Source organism: Argiope bruennichi, chromosome 9, assembly GCF_947563725.1.
Source record: "Argiope bruennichi chromosome 9, qqArgBrue1.1, whole genome shotgun sequence".
Taxonomy (NCBI): domain Eukaryota; kingdom Metazoa; phylum Arthropoda; class Arachnida; order Araneae; family Araneidae; genus Argiope; species Argiope bruennichi.
In genome coordinates this window covers 89,293,833-89,319,592 of record NC_079159.1, presented here as the reverse complement: position 1 = coordinate 89,319,592, position 25,760 = coordinate 89,293,833, and the positions used below count along the sequence as shown (strand labels likewise).

The 25,760-nt window shown below is 28.5% G+C and overlaps 1 protein-coding gene across 2 annotated transcripts in view; it reads left to right on the top strand.

Annotated features, from left to right (window-relative positions):
- Positions 1–24,787, top strand: part of LOC129983747 (ATP-dependent RNA helicase TDRD9-like) — a 90,817-nt gene extending 66,030 nt beyond the window's left edge. For both annotated transcript variants that reach the window (XM_056093359.1, XM_056093358.1), the window contains exons 28-38: positions 309–425; positions 515–613; positions 5,830–5,952; positions 6,117–6,251; positions 8,232–8,372; positions 10,360–10,430; positions 13,747–13,953; positions 17,452–17,590; positions 17,875–17,990; positions 21,658–21,882; positions 24,474–24,787. In XM_056093359.1, coding sequence (XP_055949334.1) covers positions 309–425; positions 515–613; positions 5,830–5,952; positions 6,117–6,251; positions 8,232–8,372; positions 10,360–10,430; positions 13,747–13,953; positions 17,452–17,590; positions 17,875–17,990; positions 21,658–21,882; positions 24,474–24,606 — 1,506 coding nt within the window. In that variant the 3' untranslated portion in view covers positions 24,607–24,787. The remainder of the gene's footprint in view (positions 1–308; positions 426–514; positions 614–5,829; positions 5,953–6,116; positions 6,252–8,231; positions 8,373–10,359; positions 10,431–13,746; positions 13,954–17,451; positions 17,591–17,874; positions 17,991–21,657; positions 21,883–24,473) is intronic.
- The last annotated feature ends 973 nt before the right edge of the window (positions 24,788–25,760 follow it).

Sequence of the window (25,760 nt, the reverse complement as noted above, 5' to 3'; positions counted from 1 at the left end):
TACGGCACACGCTATTGTTTATGTTTATATGTTTCAGTGCAAAAGTATTTTATTTTGATTTATATTTCTTACTCTTAAGTATTTTCTTGTGGTACTTTAAAGATTGAATCATTTAAGCCAGTAATCATTTATGCACTGCTGCAAAAATTTGTTTAAATTCTTTTAAACCATGCTGTATAAAGAACTGCATGTACAGTATGCAGCCATTACATTATTATTATTTATATAGTGCGTTAAAATATGTAATGTCATATAGGTTTTTTTTTTTATTACAATGCAAAATATAATTTTATTTTTTTGTTTCATAGCCTTTAACCCGAGAACCTAAATTTAATGTGCTTTATTTAGCACCATATGCTGAAGGCAGTGAAGAACCACTGTATTACCGGGTCCGAATCTTGGAAATAAAGTCTAATAAAGTTTCTGTAAGCATATTTCTGCTCAAACATTTTTCCTTTTTATAATGCTATTAAATGTTTTGAAATTTTCAATTTTTTAAAAATCCTTTTTATAGGTTTTTTATGTGGATTTTGGCAATGTGGAGTGCATTGATATTTCTGAGCTAAGACTGATTCCAAGATCAACACCAGATGTACTTCATACAGAATGTTTGGTGTGTAAGAGATGTATATTTGCATTTAATATTTGCTTGTGACAAAAATCCAAAATGTCAGTAATTTTTTTCAAAGACAAATTTTCTTCTAATGGTTTATATATATATTCACTTAAAATTGTAATCTAGGTAATTTTTTCTTATTTTCTGAAACAAAATAATTAGTATAAATCTGTGCTAAATTTTTTTTAAAGCAAAACATTGGATGCATTTTATGGTTGATAAGATTTTTTTTACGCCTAACAGAAAAGCTGGTAATTAAAGTAAATATTTGTATCCTCACCATTTTTATTTCATTTTATTATTTTTAAAATTGCCTTTTTATATTTTAGATTTCACATTATAGAATTAATTATTCATTATGTATATGCTTGGATTTCTTATTTGAAATCTTGCTATACAACGCAACGAATTAAAAACACTAAGAAATATTTTAATATTGAAGTTTAAAAATTTTGGAAATTTTTTGATTAAATATTTTAAGCCCATGAACAAATAAGTTAAGGTTTATTGTCTGAAGCTTATGATTCACATGTTATTCTTAATTTACGTCATACGTCTTCTTACTGACAACCTATAATTGCTTCTGTTTGACTGACTTTTGGCTTCAGCTTCTTGCTGCTACTCTGCTGTCATTTTACTAACACATACTTATTTCTGTATTTATACATATATCTGTGTTCTTCTCTATCAATCTGTTACATATTTAAATATAAATGTACGAATTCTCAACAATATTTATTCAAATGGTCAAAATGACTCCCTTGGTAAAAGTAGATTTATACATTCCTCCGAAACTAACAGAAGATAAGATTTGTGATTGTCTGTCTTAGAAATGTAAGTAAAAATTAATTAAAATATTCTCATAAAATATGGCAATTTCTTGAAAAAAATTAATGAAAAGGGTTTCTCTGAGGGTTTAAGATGATCCCTTAGTAAACTTAGTGTTAAATGGCAGTGGTGTATATTTGTTGCAGACACTTAATTGCTTTTTATTTATTGAATAAAAAATAATTTGTAATGGTAGTTAATAATTTATTGAGTAAAAGTAATTGTTTGTAATTTGAGTAAAAGTAATTTTTCAAATGATTGTAATAATCTAAAAAGAATCTTTCTTTCGTTCTTTCTTTGTTTTATGCTTTTCATTTTCATTATTATCGCTTCTAATAAGAAAAGTGTGTATGACTATGTGCATGCTTTACATGATCAGGGTGCATAGCATCATGAAAAATGCTTAAAAAGTGCTTAAATTTGAAAATAATTTTTAAGCACTTTAAAAGTGCTTAATTTTGAGGAAAGATCCTTAAAAAGTGCTTAATTTGCTCATGAAGACGAAGAACAATTTTTGTTTCCTCACAAGTTGAATATGATAACTCGAAATAATGGTCGTAAAGGCTTGTTTGCTGGTTGTTTAAAAAAAGAGGAAAATCTGAAGAAGTAATCCAGGGTTCCAGGGCATATAAAGATAAAACTTAATGATTCTCCCCCCCCCTCCTCTTTATTTTTTCTTTCCTTTGCGGGTTTTTCTCTCTTTCTCCTTTTTTTCTTCAATAATGTGCATTGCCATTCATTAAAATACTGGAATGGTTATCGGGAAGGGGCAGTACGAAATGCATACTACGCATTTAAGTTATGCCTGGTAAGTATATATTGAAACTTTTATGTATTGTTAAACAAAATTATGCAGTATAATCCGATCAAGAGAAAATATGAAAATAGCAGGATGAATTTGATGCACCAAAACGATATATCGAACATGGGAAAAGCTGCTTTAAAAACACTAACATATTTGATCATCATTCTCATTAATATGTCGTTTTTGAGCAATCGCTTGAACGACCTACTACAGATATTCAACTGTACTATATTGAATTGTAATTAATTGCGGTATCTATTTGCGTTAGTCAATCGCATAAAATCTAGTATGATGAAATTTTGACTTGAATCCTTAAATTTTCAATCACAATATCTTTCGCGGTATTTTTTGAATGTTCCTATTCATTTAAACATTTTTATTTGTTGGACTAATATTCCCTAATTTATTTTGATTAAGAAAAAAAGAAACTGCTGGATCTGGTACTTAAATATTTTTAAAGGGAAAAAAAAGGGATTTTGCAATTTTTTTTCAGGATTTAGGTTTTATTATGACCTTTTTTTTCTGTGTCTTATTCCTCTTTATATATAAAGTCTTGCCCTGAACAACGCTTAGCATCAAGCCATTGAAGTTAGGAGCATAATTTTTGGGAAATTATTATTTGGGCATTAGAGGAAGAATGGATTTCACAAACTTTTGATTCGAAGTTGAATTTAAAAAATAGAATTTTGATGTGTTTTCATCGTAGCATCAAAGCATATTATCGCATAACAGTTATTTTAACACCGCTTTAAAGGTTAAAAAAAGAATAGCTTTTGAATAATAAAAATTTTGTTTGGTTGAATGTAATTTTTTGAAAATAATTTCTCTAAAATAATTAGGTTTGGACTCAATTTATAACAAAGATTCTTATTATAATGAAATTCAAAATAATATTTCTTCCTCGAATCGTTGAATCAAATTCTGCAGCCGTTAAAAATGTAGAAAAAAAAAATACTTTCTTTGCTTTTATTTAAATTTTGAAAATTTTAAAGCATGTTCATTGAATAAAATTATTCATTTGGTAAGTTTTGTTAAATTTTGTAGCAATGCGATATATTGCTTCGCACTGGCTTCAAGGAAGACCTTTTAAAAAATGCTTCAAATGGCATTTTTACTTTTTTGTGTACAAAATTTAGAGAAAATATTGCAATCGTCAAAATATTCGAACTCGAGATTTTAATGAATCTCCACGTTTCATAACACATTTTTGGAAAATGTCTGTCTGTGACGAAGATAACACAGAAACACTTTGAGCTAGATGAATAAAACTTGGTATATGGTCTTCACGCCAAACTTGTAGATTTCGATCAAATTTTCATCCGATTTGGAGAAATCTGTTTGTCTGTTCGAGTGTTCGAATATAATTTAGCATGATAATTACAAAATGAAGAGAGTTACATAGTTAAAATTTGGTACACAGATTTAATATTTATTGTATAAATATTTGCCAATTTTTGAGCCAAATCCAACAAGGGATTCACTGCATGTCGTCTGTACTTTCAGAAATATGTAAATTCGATAACTAAAAAATACAGAGATTTAAGCACATCAAATTTGGTGTATAATTTTGTGACTATTAGTATAGTTTTGAGTAAAATTTTTGTTTTAATCAATTGGGGAGAATGCGTCTAAAAACCAAATTCGCTTTTCGGATACTTTCAACTGCATGCCAGATATTAATCCCAAAACACTTACTGACATTTACACGATAGAATCAGTGAAAATATTTAATTTACGCCTAGTGTTAATATTTTATAACTATTGTACGCCAATTCCTTGCAAGTATTTCCTGGCAATATGCAAGAAAGTTTTTGGGGAGATACTGTGGCTGATTTATTTCCATTTTGCTTCTAACTGCAGAGCTGGGTTTTTCTTTTTTTTTTTTCCATTTATTTATGAAAACACGGACTTATTAAAGCATTTTGATTTCTTCATAAAATATATATAACGTTTCTTCTGTAAATTTTTTTAATAAAAAAATAGATAAAAAATTTTGTTTATAGATTAAAAAGCAGATTTTCTTTAAATTTTAAGAAGGTTAAACATTCAAAAAAAGACTTTTACTACATTTGAGAAATAAAAGGCAATAAGATAATTTCTTTTTAATCTCATCATTTGTGAACATTGCTATTTTTTTCTATTAAAAAATGATTTTAAAAAAACTTGGCATTGCTCTATCATCAATTTCATGTCAGTTTTACCATTCGTATAATGATAGTCATAGGAATACTTAGTTCTTAACTTTTTAAGATTACAAGTAAAATTACTTACTAAAATGAGTCAGTGCAGGGAGAAATTTACTCTTTCCATCCCAGCCATGCTCTATCTAAATTACTGCTTGTATAAAGATCCAATGTGAAAATCGTTTCAATGCTGAGCTTCTACATCGAAAATCAACATTTTCAGAAATGTTTTATCTATCCGATATTTTATTTTAATTAAAAAAAATTTTGAAAAAACTCACAGATTATTATTGTTAATATTATAAAAGTTGTCTTAATTTTTTTGGTATTCATAGGCTTTCCCCCCCCCCCCCATTTTTATGATTATTTCTATAATTTTGTCAAATCCAAAATGCCATAATTTTACAATAAAAGGTGTTGCGCGAATGCAAATTAAAATTAAAAAAATAAGCATTTGAAATTAAATTTTAAGAATTTTTTTCAATAAAAACTATGCATTATTATAAAACAGAAAAGAAAAAAAAACTATGCATAGAAAATACGCACTTAACGTATGCTTAAAAGCTAAAGTGCTAAGGTTTTGGGACTAAAGTGCTTAAAAGTACTTAATTTTTGCAGCAGTTCTCACTATGCACCCTGAGGATATATTTTTTGAAAACTATCAAATTTGACACAGATATAATTTGGAGAGTGAACATATTTGTCACATTACTTTTTTCCTTTAAAAATTTAATTAACTTAAAATTCAGCAAAATGTTAATGTTTTTTTGGATGATTCCTTAAAATATTATTGCTCAAAACTGATTTTAGCTCCATTTTAAATTTATAATTTTTCTTCTTTATAATACTTATGTTTCAATTTTCATATAAATTTTTTCTGTATTTTGGTTAATTTTTAAGAATATTTTTTCCATAATTTAACTATTCATTTCAGTGCTCTGAGTTTTCAAATCATTTTCATTTGAGTTTCATTTTCATTGTTCCTTCAAATACTTAATTGCATGATTTTTTCTCCCCTCTTGTTAAAAACTAAAAAAAAAAAAAAAAGGATTCTGTTTTATAATCTGTAGTTTACGTGAAAAATAAGAAAGTGGATATACAATACCATGATTGTCAGAAAATAGATTATTCTGAGAGCTACATTTTTAACAGCTCTATGATGTCATGGGACTTGAATCTGTTAGAACAGTTCATATAATCACTGAATGTAATAAACTTAATTTAACACATATTTGATTTCTGTTGCAATTTGATGCTTAAAAATATTTTCTTGAAGGGAATCATGAACATTAAATTATGCATAAGATATTTAATTGGAAATGATATGAAGAATATTCTTTGCTAATATTTTTGCTGAATTCAGTCAGGTAAATTCTAATTTATATTTGCTTTCACAGGCTTTTGAATGTCATTTAGCTGAAATAAAGCCTTCATCATATAAAAATCCAAGTGGACAATGGTCTCCTGAAGCAAATATGTGGTTCAAGACTCAAGTTAGTGGTCAAAAACTGTTTGCTAAAGTAAGAAATATATATTATTTTTGTTAGCTTAACTGCTTTATTGCTCTGATTGATATTAGTTTTTGTTTAGCTATAGCTGATTGGTATATATTTTTATAGAGTTTTAAAGTATTTAGGATCATTTAAAAATTTAATCCAGTTAATTTTTTTTATCATTGTTTTAGGTGTATTCTGTTGTCCAAAATGTTATAAGAGTGGAATTAGTAACACGGGCTGAGGATGGTCAAATTATTAGTCTCAACAAATCATTGATTGACCTAGAATATGCTGAACGAGCAGAAGAAAGTCTTGCATCCAAAGTTTGTATCCCAACATTATTATTCCATTTTTAACATTTTCTAAATTCCTTTTCTGTGATTAGTGCTAGTTTTTGAAACTACATTATTATTTAAAATCTGTAGCCACCATTATGCAAGATTAACTTAGAAATATTGTTTAGGTGAATTTTACTTTTTAAATTTCATTTGATATTTTATAAACAATTGAAATTATGTAACAGTGAACCTGATGTATCCATTTGTATATTCATAAGTATTCCTGATAGTTTCTTTCTCTTAAAGTAAGTATGAGTTTTAAGGAATTCTTTGAATTTGTAGAAATAGTGATCACTAATTTTTGAAATGTGCAAAAATGTATAAGTTATTTGTTTAGATTCCATTTGGCTTTAAATTAAAATGTAAATAAATGCTTGTAGTACATGCATATGATAGAATTTGTTTTAAAAAAATCTTATTGATGAACATTTTAAATTTTTTTGTTATTTTTATTATTTTGCTGTTGAAGCCATATTTTTTATATTTACTGATTCATTAAGCATTTGTAAAACCAGTTTTACAAATTAAAAGCAAATCAAAAGGGTGATAATATAGAATAAAAAAGAGTGTGTTATAGTCGGTGTGCTATTCATATTACCTAATCATCCATAAAGTGTTTTTGCTTATATTAACATAATTTTGCCTTCTATTTTTGGAATGATTATTATACTTTTGAATGTAATTGTAATCTTTTAGCTATTTTAAAACATTTTGGATTTCTGAAAACATTTTATTTATTTTTTGCCTTTTACATCTAACATTAATCATCTCAGTCGAGGAGCAGGTTCATCAAGAATATTGGTTATATTTGATTTCAGATATATGTACATGGTTTCATCAAATTGTTCTGCATTAAACTGTTGTTCTGTTTATTGTATTCATGAATCTTCCTATTGAAGACAACCATAATATCATAGGATATCACTTTTAAAAATATAATGTCTGGTTTATCTATCTTCAGAATTTTGCAATGTTTTAACTTTACTCTTTTATTTGTCTTATGAATTTCAAGGCAACAATGTAATTGATTGTTGGCAATCAAACATAAAAATTCAAAATTCAGCAAAAATTCATATGACTTTTAAATTGATATCATTATAAAAACTATTTCTTAGATTTTTGAATTTGATTAAATTTATTTTTGTGCAATAATATTTTCGGAAGTTATTGGAGAAAAAATCCTAAAATTCAAATTAAATTTTAAATTTTAAAAAATCGCTTTGAAATACTAATTTTCTACTTCTATGGTAGATATTGCCCAGTTTGATAGATAATCAAATGCTCTTTCCTGTAGAGTGCCAACACCCAAACACATGCTCATTTTTATTATTAGCAGGGATACCTAAAATTTATTGCCAACTGTTTTAATGTACTATTGATTCATATACCAGTGAATTGTGAATTAATGATATTGTGAAACAATAAATATTTTACACTCTACATTATATAAGTTAATTATGCATTTTAAAAATTTGTTTCAATCAATTGAATGATATGTATGATTCTAAAGCTTTCTTTTCAAGAAGTAATTATTTTCCCAATATTAGTATTCCCAACATTCAAAGATTCTTTCTTTAAAAAAATAGGGAAATAATAAGTAAAATCAATAAAGGTATCCTTTATACTTCATTTGACTGAAAGGAAAGATATTCTGCATTTGTATGTGTATATTCCTGAATTAATTTTTATTATTTTAAAGGGTGTATTAAATTTTTGTTTTTGTCTTAAATCTGATAGTTCTGAATGATTGTTTAGATGAACCTGTTGTAAATTAGAATAAGGGGAAAATATTTGATAATACTATGGTTTTATTTACAAAATATCTGATATGTGAAGTTTTAGAATCATTTAAATTTTCTGTCACATTAAAACTAATTATAACTTTGTTAAATAATAAATCTTCTTTTAATCATTAAAATATGCAAATGCGTGTATTTATAATAAATTAGCATAAATTTTTTGTAGCAAAATCATGAACAACGTGACAAAATTGCTTCGTATAAATCATCCAACTCAATCATTTTTGAGAACAACATAGCCAAAGACTTTGAAGTTTCATGGAGGGAAGCAAAGAATTATAATGACATTACAAAAACTGGAAGAACTGTAAGTATAATTTGTTTTTAATGTTTTTTTCTTAAATATATCTTGCATTTTAATTATTGGTGGCATATTTTGTAAAGCTATTGCCCTCTTTGCTTCTACTGGGGGTCACTGTGGCCTGGTTTCGTCTTTAGAAGTAGAGGGTTTTCATGTTCGAGGCCCCATTCCACTGAAGAACCGTTGTGTAAGCGGGTCTTGTGCGTGTTAAATCCATCAGGGTCAAATGTCTTTCTGTTGGTGTGGTGTGGAAGTTTGGATAGGGGGTTCCAGCTCAGGTGTTGTCCTTGACATCTGGCCGCAGTTCAAAATTACGAGATACATCCCAAAATAGCCCTGGTGTTGCTTTAAAACGGGATGTTAATATAACTAAATTAAACCTTGCTACTGCATTGGAAAATATCTATTTTTCTTGATAGCTGTTTACTTCCCATGCACTAGTAAGTTAATAAGTCTATAAAAAAGAATGGGGAAATAAAATGATACTACAAATAAGAAATACAGGGTAAATGAAAACAGTACCAAATGTGATGTTTGCAAATACAAATAATTTCCATGATAAAAGAGAAGCAAATAATTGTAAAATAGGAACACAATGTAGAGCAATAATGGATTAAAATTTTGCTTGCATATCTGATAACCGTTCACTGTGATTATTCTTGGTCATGTAGCTCAAGCTATAGCTCATTTCCATTCCTTATCTGTACCTTTAATTTTTTCATATTATACATAAAAGCTGCTTTAAGCCATTCAGGACCGTGATCACGTACACATGATCACGCAATTCTTCCTTTCTTACCCACAGTATCATATATGAAACAAGCCTTTCCTACTCAGGAGCCCATGATCATGTATATGCGATTTCAATTTGGGAACGTTTTATTTAAATTTTTAAATGACACTAAATGACGATTGAATTTCGTTATAATTTTGAATAGTGTTTCATAGAACATTGATCTTCAATATGTTCATTTGGTTCTGAGTTTTTTTTTAATTCAATCCGGGTATCTAAACATAAACGATTGAGCTTTTTGGGCTCTGTCAAGAGGATTGGACATTTAAATTATCTTGACTGACTGCACTCTGGGTTTACGTTTTTATATTGACTAAGTTGGAAAAAAGATTACTTTTTGATTTATGTGGATGTAAATTTATTGTTTGCATTTGAAATTTGTGCATGTGCATTTTGGTTGCAGTTTTATTTTAATAGCTACAATGGAAAGAGCGAAATATTTATGTGAGAGTGATATTTTTAAATTGATGAATTCTCATTCATCAATTTATAAATATTGACTGAAATTAGAAATCCTGAGTAAAACAGAGGAAAGTGATTTTTCGCATATAAGCGGTATTGAATCTGACTATTCAGATGACACTGAAATAACTGTTTGTGGGAATAATAGTGCGGATAATTTAAATCCATTTAATGGGCAAAAAGACATTATCCTTGGAGTTTTCTGGAAATGTGATAGCTACATAAATAGTCCGGATCCAGCTGATGAAGAATTAAAATTGTATATTATACATAACTTTTTAAAAAATATTATTTTAATCAAAACATTTCTTTAATTTTTCATTTTTCCTAAATTTTGCAATTATTTTTTAAATTTCTCGATAATTTTATTACAGTATATTCAGACACTACCAATGATAATAAACTTTAAATTTCAGCATATTTAGTAATGATTTTATGTGAATTTTTAAATAAAAGTAGGCTTAGCAGGGAAAATCCCTTGGGCCTGTGGGTGTGTACACTCCAGGAGTTTGGGGGGGGGGATACTTCTTTATCCTTTCGCTAGGTCTGAATGGGTTAATACACATGCTCTGTAAAATAAGATGCAAGATGTAATTTTACCAAGGCGGTTGATCATGAAATAATATTTTATTGCGGTTACTCTTTTATATCATGAAATTGATTTTCATTATTCATGAAGATAAAAACATTCTGTATTGTTATTCCTTAATTTAAAAAATACTTCTTTTTATATTGTAGATAGAACTTAGAGGACCATATAATCCTCTTGAAGTTAGTTACTGTGGTTTATCCAATGTTGATCGTTTCAAGTATGAAATATTTTGTTTATTTATTCATTTTAAAAGAATGCATGCTTAATTTTGTTTGCAATGTGATTGATGTACTTATATGATATACGAAGGTGAGATAAAAAGTTTCTGGCCTCAACTGGAGGTGGCGCTCATGGAATAATTTCAACTTAAGCACTTCAAGGTGCCATCTTTGTTGAATACTTTTTGCATATTTTAAAAGATTTGTGTTTGGTTGTTTTTATACTGTGTTATTTTAAAATTTTCTTCTTTTGTTTTTAGCCGAGTATGGAGAAAACTGAATTGCGAGCTGTGATAAAAAATATTTTTTTTTTATAAAAGACTTATTTCCAACGAATATTAAAATTTAGCTAGATACTACACTAAAGGAATCTGTTCCTTCATTTACAATTGTTAAAACAGGAGTTGCAGACTTTAAACATGATGTACAAGCACTCTAGATGCGAAGTGTTCTGGAAGACCAAAATCAGCTGCTGCAGAAGAAATCATTAGAAAACTTCACAAAAATATTATGAATGATCGCCAGTTGAAATTGATAGAGATTCCTGAGTTTATTGATATATCCAAAAAATGAACGCATATTTTAATCAATATTTTGGATGCGAAAAAATTGTCAGCAAGATGGGGGCCGCATTTGCTGACCTTGAATCAAAAACTGCAACATATGACGATATCGGAGCTCTACAATTCAACCCCAACTGAATTTTTGTGGCGTTTCCTTGCTGTGGATGAGAAGTGGATCCTTCACTATACTCGAGAGACCAAAAAGCAATCAAAATAGTGGACAGCGAAGGACAAATCAGCACTAAAAAGGCAAAAAGTGTGCCAACTGAAAAAATATAGCAACAGTTTTTTAAGACGTTAAGTGAATTTTGTTATTGAATTATCTAGAAAAAAGCAGGACCATCAATGCTGAATATTATGCTATTCTTTTGGAAAAATTCTATTCCAAAATCAAAGCAAAAAGAGCAGGTTTGGCTAAGAAGAACGCTGCTTAACCAGGACGATGCTCCTGTCCACAAGGCTGACATTGTGATGGCAAAACTTCATGAACTGAAGTTTGAAATTCTTCCTCATGCAGCCTATTCTACTGATATGGTCCCCCAGGTATACAATCTCTTCCCCTACATAAAAAATTTCCAGTTGGAAGGAAATTCTGTTCGATACCGAAGTCATCTCAGCGACGAATGCCCACTTTGAGGCCTTAGAAGAAAGCTCTTAAAGAATGGGGATCCAAGCATTGCTGGACTGCTGGAGCAAGTGTATGTATGTCTTTGGAAGGGAACTACGTTGAAAAATAAAATAATCATTAAAGAGAGTTTTTTTTTTTTTTTTCCTTGTTAGGCCGGAAACTTTTCATCTCACCCTTGTATTGTGCTTATAACCTATTATATTTTGGACTCTAACAAAATGACCTATTATATTTTGGAAAATATTTTGAATTCCTTCGTATTTACTAAAATATGTGTTTTTCATTATTGCATATAGAAAGTATGTTTTGATATTTAAGTGCTTTTTTATGTAAATTATTATAAATCCTTTGAACACAGCTATTCTATATCAACTTTGGCATCAAAACATATAAAAATTTTCAAAAAGTGTTTTTTTTTTTTTTTTATAATTTTATTAACTTCTTTTAACAAATTAAATGCATAAATAAATTTTTGCAATAATTCCTTTTTTTTAAAATGGCTTCATTTTCCTTTGTTATCTTTTATTTACAACTTTAAAAAAAAATGCAGTTCTAGCTTAGTGTTTTGTATAGACTTCTTGTTTTTGATTAAACTTCACTTTTAATTATCAGCTATAAATTTTTGTTTCAGTATGTGCATAATTTTTTTACCACATTTCTTTTTGAAAAAGAAGTGTAATAGATGAAAAGGTACTATATTTATATAAGTACTGGAAGCATGGATTTGTACAGATAGAAATATTAAAAGTTTTTAATTTTGAGATACTGGGGGGCAAAAAAAAGAGAAATTGCATAAGAGATAGTACTTTTAAAACAGTCAACTTATCTTTCCTTTATGTTTTGAATTTAAAAATAATTAATGGCATAAGTATTTTTTTATAAATAAATAATAATAATACTTATATATTTATTGCAAGAAATAAAAAGTTGAAAAATTCTACTCATTTTCTACAAGTGATTAAATTAAATAAAGGTAATTTAATGTTGGATGAACTTCATTATTTAACATTATTTCAGTAAATATCACTACCAATATTACACTACAATATAATCCATATAAAGTTTTTGGTTTGCTGAACCACAGCATTAATACCTTGTTGCATTTAATAGTTAATTAGACTTATAAAATATATGTAATTATTATTATCAGAATTAAAATTATTTAAATGTATGACTTTGGCAATTATAATATCAAATAGCAATTTAAAGGATTATTTAATTCTTCATTCAGAAACGGTCTGACAATTATTTGAAATATGTATTTTTATTAACTTATTTTGAAAATTTTGCGACATGAAATTGAAAAACATATTGTGTGTACATGTGTAATTTACAATGCACATAGACCAAATAATTCATTTTTACCTGAAGATAGTATCTGATTTATAGAGTATGATGCACTTTTTCAATTTATGTAATAAACTGACAAGTATTTGGGTGAGGCAGTGATATGTCTTTCACATGCAGTCTTTATCATTTCATAATGAAATATATTAATTGCAGGATTTCTTATTTGTTTGATTGAGATATCTGTAAGAAAATTAAGTTTTAATAATCTTTTAAGCAAAATGTAACAAATGTTTTTTAAACAAAAGGTAACAAAAATAAAAGCACACAAATTTTCTAATTCTAATTCATAAAGCTATAAAATTCTTATTGTAGTTAAAACTGAACTTAAAATTATAATTTTTTTTTATTTCTTAAAGTATCAATTGGGTGGTTCAAGCCCCCTTTTTAAAGAAAATCATCAATTAAATTTATATTTATTGCTGGATATATAAATTGATTTATAAATTATTTTATTAAATTATCTTTGGTAATTACTTTTTCCCTGCATTTGAATTAATGAAATATATGAACTTAAATGTGAGAAATATTTTTATTATGTGCTTTTTTAGCATATTTACCCAAGCATAATTTTTTAATAGAAATTATGTCAAATTAAATTATTTTTGAAAATAATTTTAAATCCGATTTGATAAAACTCTTGATTTTTTCAAGCTTTAAAAGATTTCTAAATAAAGTGATGCATTGATTACTGGTTTTTTTTTTTTTTTTTTTTTTTTTGTATATTTAAAAATATTTTAAACCTAAATAATAACTATGTGTAATTCAATTTGGTAGGAGTGTGAAAATTGAACGTGACAGTGTTAATTCTGTGTCTCTGAATGCCCAATATCAAGATACATATAATAGTATGTTAGTTGCATCTCGTGTTGGTGTGGGTCATAATACTGGTGAATTGATACTCAGAAATACTACATTGCTACCAAAACTGCGAGGCCTTCCATCTATAGTTTGTTTGTTGTTTGCACCGTATGCTGAATTCAGGTATGTTATTTATATATTTTTTTGCTTATTAACTCTCTTTAATTTATTTCTTAATTTATTTCTAACTCTCACTTGAAACATTTAAATGTGGTGGTGGGGGAGTTTAAAGTAACAAATATTTTTTTGTGAAAAATTCTTATGTTCAGATTACGAAAGAAAGTTCAGGAAATTAAAGCTTCGAAGAACCATCAAAAGAAGGGATGCTATGTGTGGCATTTGTAGAGCAATTTCTTTCCTCTGTTGGCTTTATTGCTAGAAAGATGAATTGAGGAAAATGTGAAATCATTTTTTTTTAATATCTACAGCTGATTTGTAATAATAAATAACATATTAATGTTTTGTTTCCATGCTACCTTCTTAGAGCAGTGCTCAGGGCATGTATACCTCTTTTGCCACCAGTCATTATGCTTCTATTTCACTACACCTCCCCTGGTTGCTTATGATTGCTATTATTGCATATGAATAAAATATTTTTAAATATATATATATAGTAATCAAAAATATTAGCACTAGGTAATTAATGTTGAATTTGAGATTTATTTTTAAATTTAAAAAAAATACAAGTCATGTCACATTATATGAGAGAAAATTAGTTAATACTTCAGAGGAAAATTTATTACACCTCTGATTGTAATGAAACTATAATCTTGTATTTATTGTGTCAGATTGCTTTTTGTTTTAATATGCAGACAGACCTTGTGAATGAAAAAAAAATTGCATACCAAGATGCTTATATATTTATTAATTAATGGCATGTGCTTTTTATTATTATAATTTAGTAAATTCCTCAGGGGAAATTTTTGCACCTCTGACAGTCATTAAGCTACCCTCTATTATCACTGTATCCAAACACTTGTTTCCAAATACAAATATATATTTTTTTTTCAATTTCTCAACTATTTCCTATATTACATTTTTTTTTTCTATTTCCCAAATATCATAAGAGTATTTTGAATCTTGTGCTTGTTACATTCATTCATAAGTGTTTTGTTTGAAATCTTTGAATTTTGCATTTATTACTTTTAGTTCAAAGTTTTTCATTTGATATTTTTGAATTTTGCAATTATTATTACCGTTTCCAAATGATTTATATGACACACATGAATCTTACATTCATTTATATTTCCAAAAGTTTTATATGAAACCATTCAATTTTACAAGTATTATTTTTAATATGAAATATTTCAATTCTGCATGTATTATTTTCATGTCCAAGTTTTACCTGAAGTTTTGAATCTTGTATTTTTATTTCCAGCTAAAATACCTTATTTGAAATCATAATTATACTGATATTTCAATTGGGTGAAATCTTAACAATATTGATATTATATTTAATAATTTATTTCTAATTTAATAATTTTGTTGAGTCAGACTTTCTAGAATTTAAGAATAATATAAGCAAGCCTGTCAGATTATTTTCACCAAATTAAGTGAACTACAGAATAATAACAAGAATACATTTGTGCACTAAATCATTTAAAAGTTTATTTTGTTATTACTGATGATTGATTATTAAGGTTTTTATATACTATTTTCATAAATATAATTCTTGGTCTTTTTTATACTTCTAATATAAAATGATGAATAGGATTTTTGTATTAATGTTTATATAATGTAAAGATAAGGGAAACTGGGGTATCAATTTTAATATGTCTTTAAATTTTAGTTTCTTGCTTGAACACCACTGTAGGGTATGGTTGTGTGTGAAAGGGCCCTGACGCACTTCCACGTCTTGTGGTGGTGGGAAAATTGTAATGACATTTTAAACTCTGATTTCAATTTTAATTAATTTACAAAGTTTTATCTTAATTTAGCCTGTAGTAAGTTCATTCTCTTATTTCTTTATCTAATTCCACTTTCTTTACTTAATTAATTCAAGAGAAGCTTTAAAATATTTGCTGAATCGGCTAAATGCTGACACATTCTCACTCTACACGTGAAGGACTTGAAAAATGTCCAATAAGCACATTTTTTTTTAAAGATCCTAGTATTTCCCTTACTTGTGATTGACATGCATCAGAAATCCCTATCAGAATCTTAATTATATATTAGCACTGTAAAAAAATATTTTCCCTATCCATATCTCATGTTATATAAGACAAGGGATAATTTATTTTGCGCTTTTTTTGTGTGTGTGTGACGGACGTGCCTTGTTTGCGCCTTCTTGTAAATAACCATGCCTGCCTCCGGAGAGAGAATAAAACGAACTTAAAAATACAAAGTCTCTTCACTGCTTGTCACACCTGCATTCTGCTTCACATAAAATAATGCTTACATATATATGAATCAAAAAATCAATGTCATAAATATCTATTGTAAATTAATAGCTATGAATGAATAATTCTTAAAAAAGAATATCTTTGAATAGTTTATACTCATTTACTATGAGTAATTTAAAATCCATTGTCTCAATGACAGATTTTAGATGTGTGGCTATTGAATAAAGATTTAATTTATTCTTTCAAGTATTTGTTAAATTAGATTCAAATCTTTCTTAGCTCATGTACTTAAACTCTGTAGAAACTCTTATGGGTAAAGATCTGCCAGTGCAGTATACCATTGTATTTGTGAAATATGAGCGAAATTCTTGAATATTTTAGCCATCAATCTATTGCCTGACTTAAAAAATAGTGATAAATAACTCAAATAAATTATTCACTTTGTAAGTGGTCTGAAATTATATAAATTTATTTTGAACTCATAGTTTAGAAATGTAGGTCTTTCCTTTCTAAAAATGAATAAATTTAGAATATTTTGTTCATATACAGTCTTCCCAGGAACTGAATATAATTTTACTTATATTTTGAACTAAGCAACAATGACATATATTTATTTATTTATTTGCATGGAAGGTTGCTTATGTCATCTCTATCTAGGATTGTGTATATTCAGGGTGCATTGCATAATAGCTATACAATCAGGATGCATAGCGACTTGAAAAGTACTTAAAAGGTGCTTAAATTTGAAAATCCTTTTTAAGTACTTTGAAAGTACTTAATTTTGAGGAAGGTCCTTAAAGAATGCTTAATTTTCTCAAGAAGTACAAAGAAAGCTTTGTTTTGTTTGGTTTCCTCGCATGTTGAATATGATAATGGATCTGGCTTTTCTGGACCTTTTTATTATTGAATAAAATGATAATACTGTGTGCTTAAAATGAGTGGAATGCAATGAATTGTGTTCACAATTAAAAATGTGTTGTTATTATTATGTATAAGTAAACATATTAAAACACTATACAATTTATTTATTTTATCTTCAAAATGAATTAATCAGATTTTTATGAAAATCTCTTGCAGATTGATGATTGATTAATTAATAATTTGCATTTGAACAACAAATTTAAGTGGATTATATTCATAAATTAATCTTCAACTATCAAAGATTTAATTTTGCTAAGAGACCAAAGCATTTAATGATAATTCTGTGACACTGATTCAAATGATTATATTGCCTGTCATGTGACTTAAGCAATTACTTACTTCTTATTGCTTTATTTAGAACTGATAAAGCAAGGAAGTCCTACACTGGTGCATTGTGTGGTTTAGGATTTAATCCAATGACTGGAGAACCTCTGTACCCTGATCATGATATAGAAATTGCATTTGATGTTGAAATAAATTTGGAGGATATTATGCAAGTAAGTATTTGGAATGATCATATTGTTCCGATTTGTTGTTGTTTCTTCTAACAAAAATATTTTTACAAATTCTTTCTCTAAAATACTGTTTGCTTCTTTTTGTATTCCAACTAAAATTCCTAAGAGCTGTTTGACCTCTGTAACTGTGGATTTATAATTGCTTTTGTTACAATGGCATAAAATTTCCAACTTTTAATCATGATTTATTGCTAAAAAATTATGCTGTTAAAAATATCTGATTACTGTTAAATGGAATTTTAAATGTTACATGTTCTTTTAAATAGATAAATTCAATTCGAATGGCTTTCAATTTGCTCTTGCATAGTGACTGTGATGCACTTCAATATCAAACCAATCCTGTTTCTCTTATTCATGAAGAAACACGAAAGACAATTATTAAGTAAGTACTGACATATTTCTTCATATGAAATGAAAACTCCTATCTTATTTTAAATAAAAATGAATGTGTGTTTGAACTCTACAAACCACACAGTAAAATCTAGAGCAACCGAACTTGCACATATATACTTTGGAGGGTGGAAATGTGCACCTCGGACCTTTTTTTTACGTTTTAATTAATTAAAAATTAATTGAAACTGTGGTGTTTTCCATATTAGTTGCCAAAAAACAGTACAATAATTATTTTGTCATTTAAATTTTAGGCTCTAATAGCCTAGTGATAAGATCATGACTTCGAAACCCGATACCGCTAAAGATCCGTTATGTATGTGGGCTTGATGCCCACTGTTGATGTGGTGAAGAAGTTTAGAGAGGGAGAGTGTCAGCTCAAGTGTCATCTTCATCATCTGAATATGGTTCAAAGTTATGAATTTTGTCCTAAATTGCTTTCAGATAGGACATTAATATAATTAAAACCTAAAAAGCCATATAATTTTTTCAATTAAAAAATATTATAAGCATTTTTTCCAACAATAAAAATAAAATTTAACTTGCATCTCACTGACAAAAGCTCATATTAAAGGATTAAGATAAATCTCACTTCAAGCCAAATATAGAAAAATGTAATTGTTAGCACATGTCTGTAAGAAATCAGATACAAAACATGATATTTTCTGAAAAAATATATGTGAGAGAAAAGATTTTGTGACTTTTAAAATATTTGTATTATTAATTCAACATTTTGCAATACTTTAGGCAAATTTGATTTAATGTATACTGGATATCTACTCTTTAATGAATATTGGAAATCCGACTCAACATCTAATTTCTAAACCATTAATGATAGACATATACATCTAAAAGAGAAATTGATCTAAGTGAAATAAAGAATATTATTTTGTCCAGTTTGAGTCCATAAATGTTCTATGAATAACGAATTTTATATTTTTATATAGATTCTTATTTGGCAAAATATTTTTGAAATATTAACATTTTAAATAAAAAGAAAGACCCACTCTATTTGCTACTAAAACTGAGTAAGTTGTGAAAATTTGAATATTACTCTCTCATAAAAATATAATTAGCTAGTATCATGATTTAAATTGCTCCATTTCAAAAAAAAAAAAAAAAAAAAAAAAAAAGCTAAATAGCACTGGACAACTTCCCCAAGCCTACAAACAAAACTAGCCTACAATTATGAAATTGTTCATTGTAATAAAATAGTGATATTCTAAACTTCATAAGTTAATCAGTCCTAAATGATAAACGTTTATTTATTTAAAAATCGGGCAGTTAAAAATAGGAGTTATATTACTATCAAAATTTAAAGCTTAAAAATATTTGTCTAAAGAAAATATCAATAGATCAAGTTATATAAAATATTGAAAATTTTAGCATTAATTCCAGTGCCTGAGATAGCTAGTATTAAATAAATAAAATCTTTTTACATAATATTTTATTGATTTATAAACAATTTGTTTGACAACTTCATATTAAAATGAATATTAATTTTCATCAAACAGCTTTGGAAAATTAATATTTGTGAATTATTGCTTATATATCTAGAAAATTTCTGAGTATTAAAATTGTTAACTTGTTTGAAAGAAAGCCATTGTTTCTAAAAAAGATATTAGTAATTGCCTAAAAAAAGAAGTTTGCTTAAAGAAAGAAGAACAAAATTTTGATTACATGTTTATTAATTAGACAATGATTAATATTTTCAGTATTACTTATTAGGTTTGAAAAATGAGTTTTTAAAATATATATATAATATGAAATTCTTCAGTTCTTCAGCCCTTGACAATGTTTTTTGATACATAGTCATTTTATGCTCCTATTTATTTATGGTTTGGAATATGTAATAATTAATGGCTTTTATATGATAATAAATATATTAATTTTAATATATTTTTATAATAATTTTATATATCATTAACCATATATAACATATTTATGTATGATTATTGATGATCAGTAAGTAAATCTACTTAAAGAAAATTGTATCACATAACTCTGTATCTCCTTTCTACATAAACTATTTGGTTAAACTTCTGACCTTCATTGTTAATAATGTTTTTTAGTTGTAATTATAGTTCAATGCACATTTTATTGATGAAGTCTTAAAATGCTATTAAACAATGAGTACAAAAGAATATTTTTTATTTCATTAAAGAATTATTTTGGAAACAGTTTATTTCCATGAATTTTTTAAGATTACTATCTGGTAAAAAATATGGTAACAAGGATCTTGTGTATATTTGATATGCACATTTTCATTCTAATAATGTATAGAATTACTGAATTCCGATATAAAACATGCTAATGAATTTCTTAAAGGGATCTGCGAAAAGAAAAGGGGGGGGGTATCCACTGACTCTAATTACATCATAACGTGTCATTGAAAGAGGCTTTTTTTCTTTTCTTATATATATGTGTGTGTGTGTAATGATAATTTTAATATATTCAATCCCAATTAATTTCCCAATTTTTATTTTAAATTAGTCCATGTTAATTTCATTCTAATATGTCCTCTTATTTCCCAACCCAATTCCCATTTTTTATTTAATTGTACATGACCCTGGAAAACTGATGACTTTTGCATTTCCCACACGCAGAACAAAGGAATAAAAATCCCTAACATTGACAACATTCTTTTAATGATACCTAAGATTCCCTTTCCTAAGTCAACACATGTAAAAGAAATCCCTATCTAAATCAATCACTGACGATCAAATTGCCATCTCTTTTGCTCTTGTGTTATAATATAGACTGACGTCTCTCTTATCGCTTTTTCTTTGTACAAAGTAGGCTTCTTGGAATAAAATAAATCTAAGTTAAAATTCCAATAGTTTTTTTTCTTTTCAACCACACACTTTTAAAATATGTGTATGTATATTTATATATTGGTGAGGGGAAGAAACTCATTCAGCTATACACTATGGAGAAGTAACATTTATACTATATGCAATGCTCTTCAGAATTTGCAGAAAATTTTAAGACATGATGGAACACACTGCAAGAAATACTTTTTTAAAAGAATGCTAGGGTACTAGACTTGTTATGGTACAAACATATAAAATTTATAAGTAAGTAAATCTTAGTTTTTTAGTTACTATATTTGCAATAATTACTTGAAATTCCATTCAGAAGCAATAATATGTGCTTAGCAATATTTGTGGAGTAATTGGCATATAGTTTGTGAGATATAAAGTATTTCTTAAAATGTTGTTACAAGAGATTCGAATGGCAAGACCCTTAATAAAGTCAATTGGAGTTTTTTAAAGTAGACTCTTTAGATATCTCTTAAGTTGTAAATATTATTGTGTTGAATTATTTATCATCAATACCATACAAAAGCAATTTATTTTTCCTTTCTATTTCTGATGCCTCCACTTGTCCTTGTGCCCATGCATTATTATATAAAAATTTATTTCTTGTACTTAGCTCTACCACTATTTAAGTTTGTCCCTTGAGTTCCCAATTTATATGTTGTTTACATTTGTATTTTCTATACTATTGAACCGTTAATATTTGTTCTATCTTCTCTCAAAAGTGTCATAGTTTATTATTTAACTATATAAAAAAAAGAAGCACAGTATATGGCAATCCTTCAATAATGCTGCATTTATTATTAACTGAGTGGTTAAAAATTTTATTTTCTATTTAAGCTTGCTTCTGAAAAAAAGAACCCCAATGGAGCCAAAATACTACCACAGACCTGGTCGGTGGAATCAGATCCCACAAGATCAACTTCTAGATGCACAATCAGAAGAGGGAGCTAATGATCATGATGTGCTGCCTTTACATAGATCTGCTGCTCTTGTTACTTTTGAAATGGATGAGGACTTAACCGAACATCTAAATAATCTTTACAAAATGGTGAAGTATGGAATGTAAGTTATTTTCTGTTCCTGCAAAGGATAATTTTAGAAATTCTTAAATTTTTCTATTATTTATTTGCTTAAATATTTTAAACTTTCAAATATTTGCTTTTTCTTTCCCTTTTCCTTCTGTCATTGAAGTTTTCAATTTTTGTGATTGTTGACTCTCGAAAATGCAATATATAAAATTTCCATGAATGAGCATAGAACATTAATGGTATATTCCCACAAAGGAAAGTTTGTCCTTGCGATAGTAAAGGCTAGTCAAATTGTGAGTGTCTTCATGCTAATACAAAGAGCAACTCCATTTTATGAGATATTAATTTAATTTTCATCATAATTGTCAGAAACTATCTTTTTAATATGTTTGAATAATACAAATCAGGCAAAGAATTTGAATTTTTTTCACGCTTAACTGAGTTCCATTGATTTAATCAATGCTATGATCAACACATTGATTGCCACTCTGAATTTCTTACTATGTAATTTATATGAGCCCATCGGACATCGTTGTCCCCCATGGAGTCAAAATATTAAGATTTCTTTTTAGAAAATGGTAAGCTCATTTAATCTGAAGAATTATCTAGAATATGTTTTTATGTTATGTTGCTTATATCCACTTGATATAAAAGTCATTTGGCAATGCTTGATTGTCTGTTGCACGAATGACTAAATTTGCTGAAGTTTAAGAATATTTGACTCTCTTTAATGATAGAGTTGGCATGAACAGCACTTAACCATGCTTTTCTTTTTAATGTTCCTTATATATAACCATAAACATAGGAATATTCACAGCCATTCAACCCTAACAGTCCTGCACTTGCTCTCTAATCTCATTCAATATTCACTAGAGTTAGCGTTCTTCCTGGCCCTGCCTGTGCCATCTCGTGGTGACTGTCACAACTGCTTCTACATATACCGGGTGTACCATAAATTTGTAAATACTTTAAAAATTCATAAAAATTGAAGGACTGGGTATATTTGAATGCAGTTTACGAAACTATTATTCTCATGAAGGGGGATTTTTTTTGATACAGAAAAAAAAATAATTCAAAAATTTGTCAATAGAGGGCGCTGCACACAAGCAAATCAGTGGAAATATGCAAATTAAAGTCTTATGAAAGGCAGAGTGAGCGATTGACACATCATTTCTAAAGGTTTGCATAAGGTTTGTATTAAGATGTTGACACTGGTGGATAAAGCACTATTGGTAAAGTTGTTTTATGTCAGCAACGAATCGGCGGCTGAAGCCTTACGAAAGTTTAGGACTCAGAAAAGATTGAAGAAAGGTTCAGGTCCGATAACTCCTGCTGGACTTGTTTCCCTAGTACGCCGTTTCGAAGAAACTGGAAGTTTGTGTCATCGGCCACGCAGTGGTGCACCTCGTTTAACAACAGTCCGTACCCCCGATGTCTCTTCGCAAATGGACACGCTAAGGGAACAGTCTACAAGTGCAGTCAGTAGCGCACGAGAAGTGGCACGAATTACTGGTATACCAAAGACTTCGGTGTACCGTATTCTTCATGGTGTATTGCAATTGTACCCATACAAATTGCAATCGCTACATCAGCTCTTACCAAATGATACAGCTAAGAGATTGGAATTCTCAAATCGGGCTTTGGCGAAAATTGAAGATGATCCGCGATGGCTGCTGAAAATATTGTGGACAGATGAGGCTCATTTTGCTTTGCATGGAGCAGTTAATACCCATAATTGTAGAATATGGGCACATGAGAATCCACATGTTTACACTGAGAAGCCCCTGCATTCACCACGGGTTACTGTTTGGTGTGGTTTCACTGCATCCATTATTGTAGGCCCTTTTTTCTTTGAAAAGCCAAGTAAAAAAGCAGGATGGAAGCCATGTCCAGTTAATGGAACAAGTTACTTGGAAATGTTACAGAAGGAAGTGATACCGTCCTTATTGGAACACGATGTCCTTGACACAGTGATATTCATGCAAGACGGGGCACCTCCTCACATCGACACCGAAGTAAAGGCATTTTTGAGAAGAACTTTTACTGAAGAACGGATAATCAGCCGTCACTTTACACATGAATGGCCCCCACGCTCACCAGATTTAACACCCCTTGATTTTTGGCTATGGGGTTACCTTCAGTCTAAAGTGTACCGCCATAGGCCAACTGCATTAGTGCAGCTAAAGGAAGCCATTCGCCTCGAAATCTCATGCATTCATCCGGATATGCTGTATGATGCAGTTATCAGAGTTGTCTCCCGCTTCGAAACTGTTATTTGTGGTGATGGCGGACACATAGAACAAGTACTGTAGTACTGGTGTGATACGCATGCAAACAATTGCTTGCATGCAAATAAAAGTATTTTTCCCGTAGAATTGTATGTTTTGCTTGTGTTTAGCGCCCTCTATCGGCAAATTTTTGAACTTTTTTTCTTTTGTATGAAAAAAAAATCCCCCTTCATGAGAACAACAGTTTCGCAAACCTCATTAAAATATACTCATTCCTTCAATTTTTATGAATTTTTAAAGTATTTACAAATTTATGGGACACCCGGTATATAATCAAATATAACAGTTTTTTTTATTATTATTATTATTGGTTCATGTTATTTATTTCTTCTTACAGTAGCACAGAATATAAACTGATTCGATGTAAGTTGTGTTCTGTGGATCTTCGGTCTACCAGAGACTTACTTTTGCATTTGGATTCTGATAAGCATGTGAAAAAAGAATCTTCACTTCATTGCAAGAAGCGATAGTGATGTAAAGTAAAGTTACAAGTTGTAAATTGTTCACATCTATGAATTATTTTGTGTACCACCCCTTAAAAGTGACTATGATACTTTCATATTAGTTGTTAGATTCTCCACATCTATTTCATTTTGTAAAATATCTCATACTTTTGTATAAAATGAAATAAAAATATTTCATGCCAATTAATTGAAGGAATCAGGGTGAAAATGCATTTATTTAAACAGCAAATCAACCAATAAATAATTTATAATAAATAATGTTTTAAATAAAACTCAATACCACAAATTCTTGGACTTTTTAAAAATTATTATTATTCTTTCCCATTAAGTACTATCAAACATCCATTCGTTTGAACTGTTTTTGCCTATTTCATTTGTACTCATATGCTGATGAATAAGAAAGATTGTATTTTTTTTTTTTTTTTTTTTTTTTGCACAGTGCATGAAATGGTGCAATAAATGCAACAATATGGATACATTAATGAGCTCATTAATAGGTAGAAATTTAAAAGGTTAGAGTACAGTCTTTCCTTAATAGCAGCACGCTAGCTCGAAATGGTCGTTGAAAATAGTAATGTATATCTTGATTATTATTATTTTATCGCTGTGCAGGTGTAGCGAAATACTAGTTTATAAATGTAATCAGAATGTCAAAATTTCAGTTTTAAGCAAAAGATGTTGTTTTTAAATAGCGACGTGTTGCTGTTTCTATGTATATATGTCTTCTTTTTAAATAAAACTGTACTGTTCTGTTTTTTAAGCAAGTGTTGCATCTTTTGATTGAATCGACAGCCGTAAAGGCATCGGGTAGATGCAAGAGTCCCATGAAAGATGAGAAGATTTATTTAGATATATTTTATTTGTTCTGAAAATATTTTCACTTAAAATATTTTGGTGTCCAACGAGGGGCGAAACTTACGTACGGCTGAATTTTAGAACTTTATATTTTGTACAGCTGTAGCGAAATTTGATATGAAAGCCTTAAAGACCAAACGAAAGGGTCTTCGAGCATCTTTCACCATGTGTGCTACTGCATTGGAGGTAGAGCTTTCAAAGGAGACATTAGATTCGAAAGCTACTTTAATTTTGAAGCTTCAAATAAAGGATAAATTTGATCGTTTGTCTGTATGTCAAGAGGAAATACTGAATGAGATTTTGAA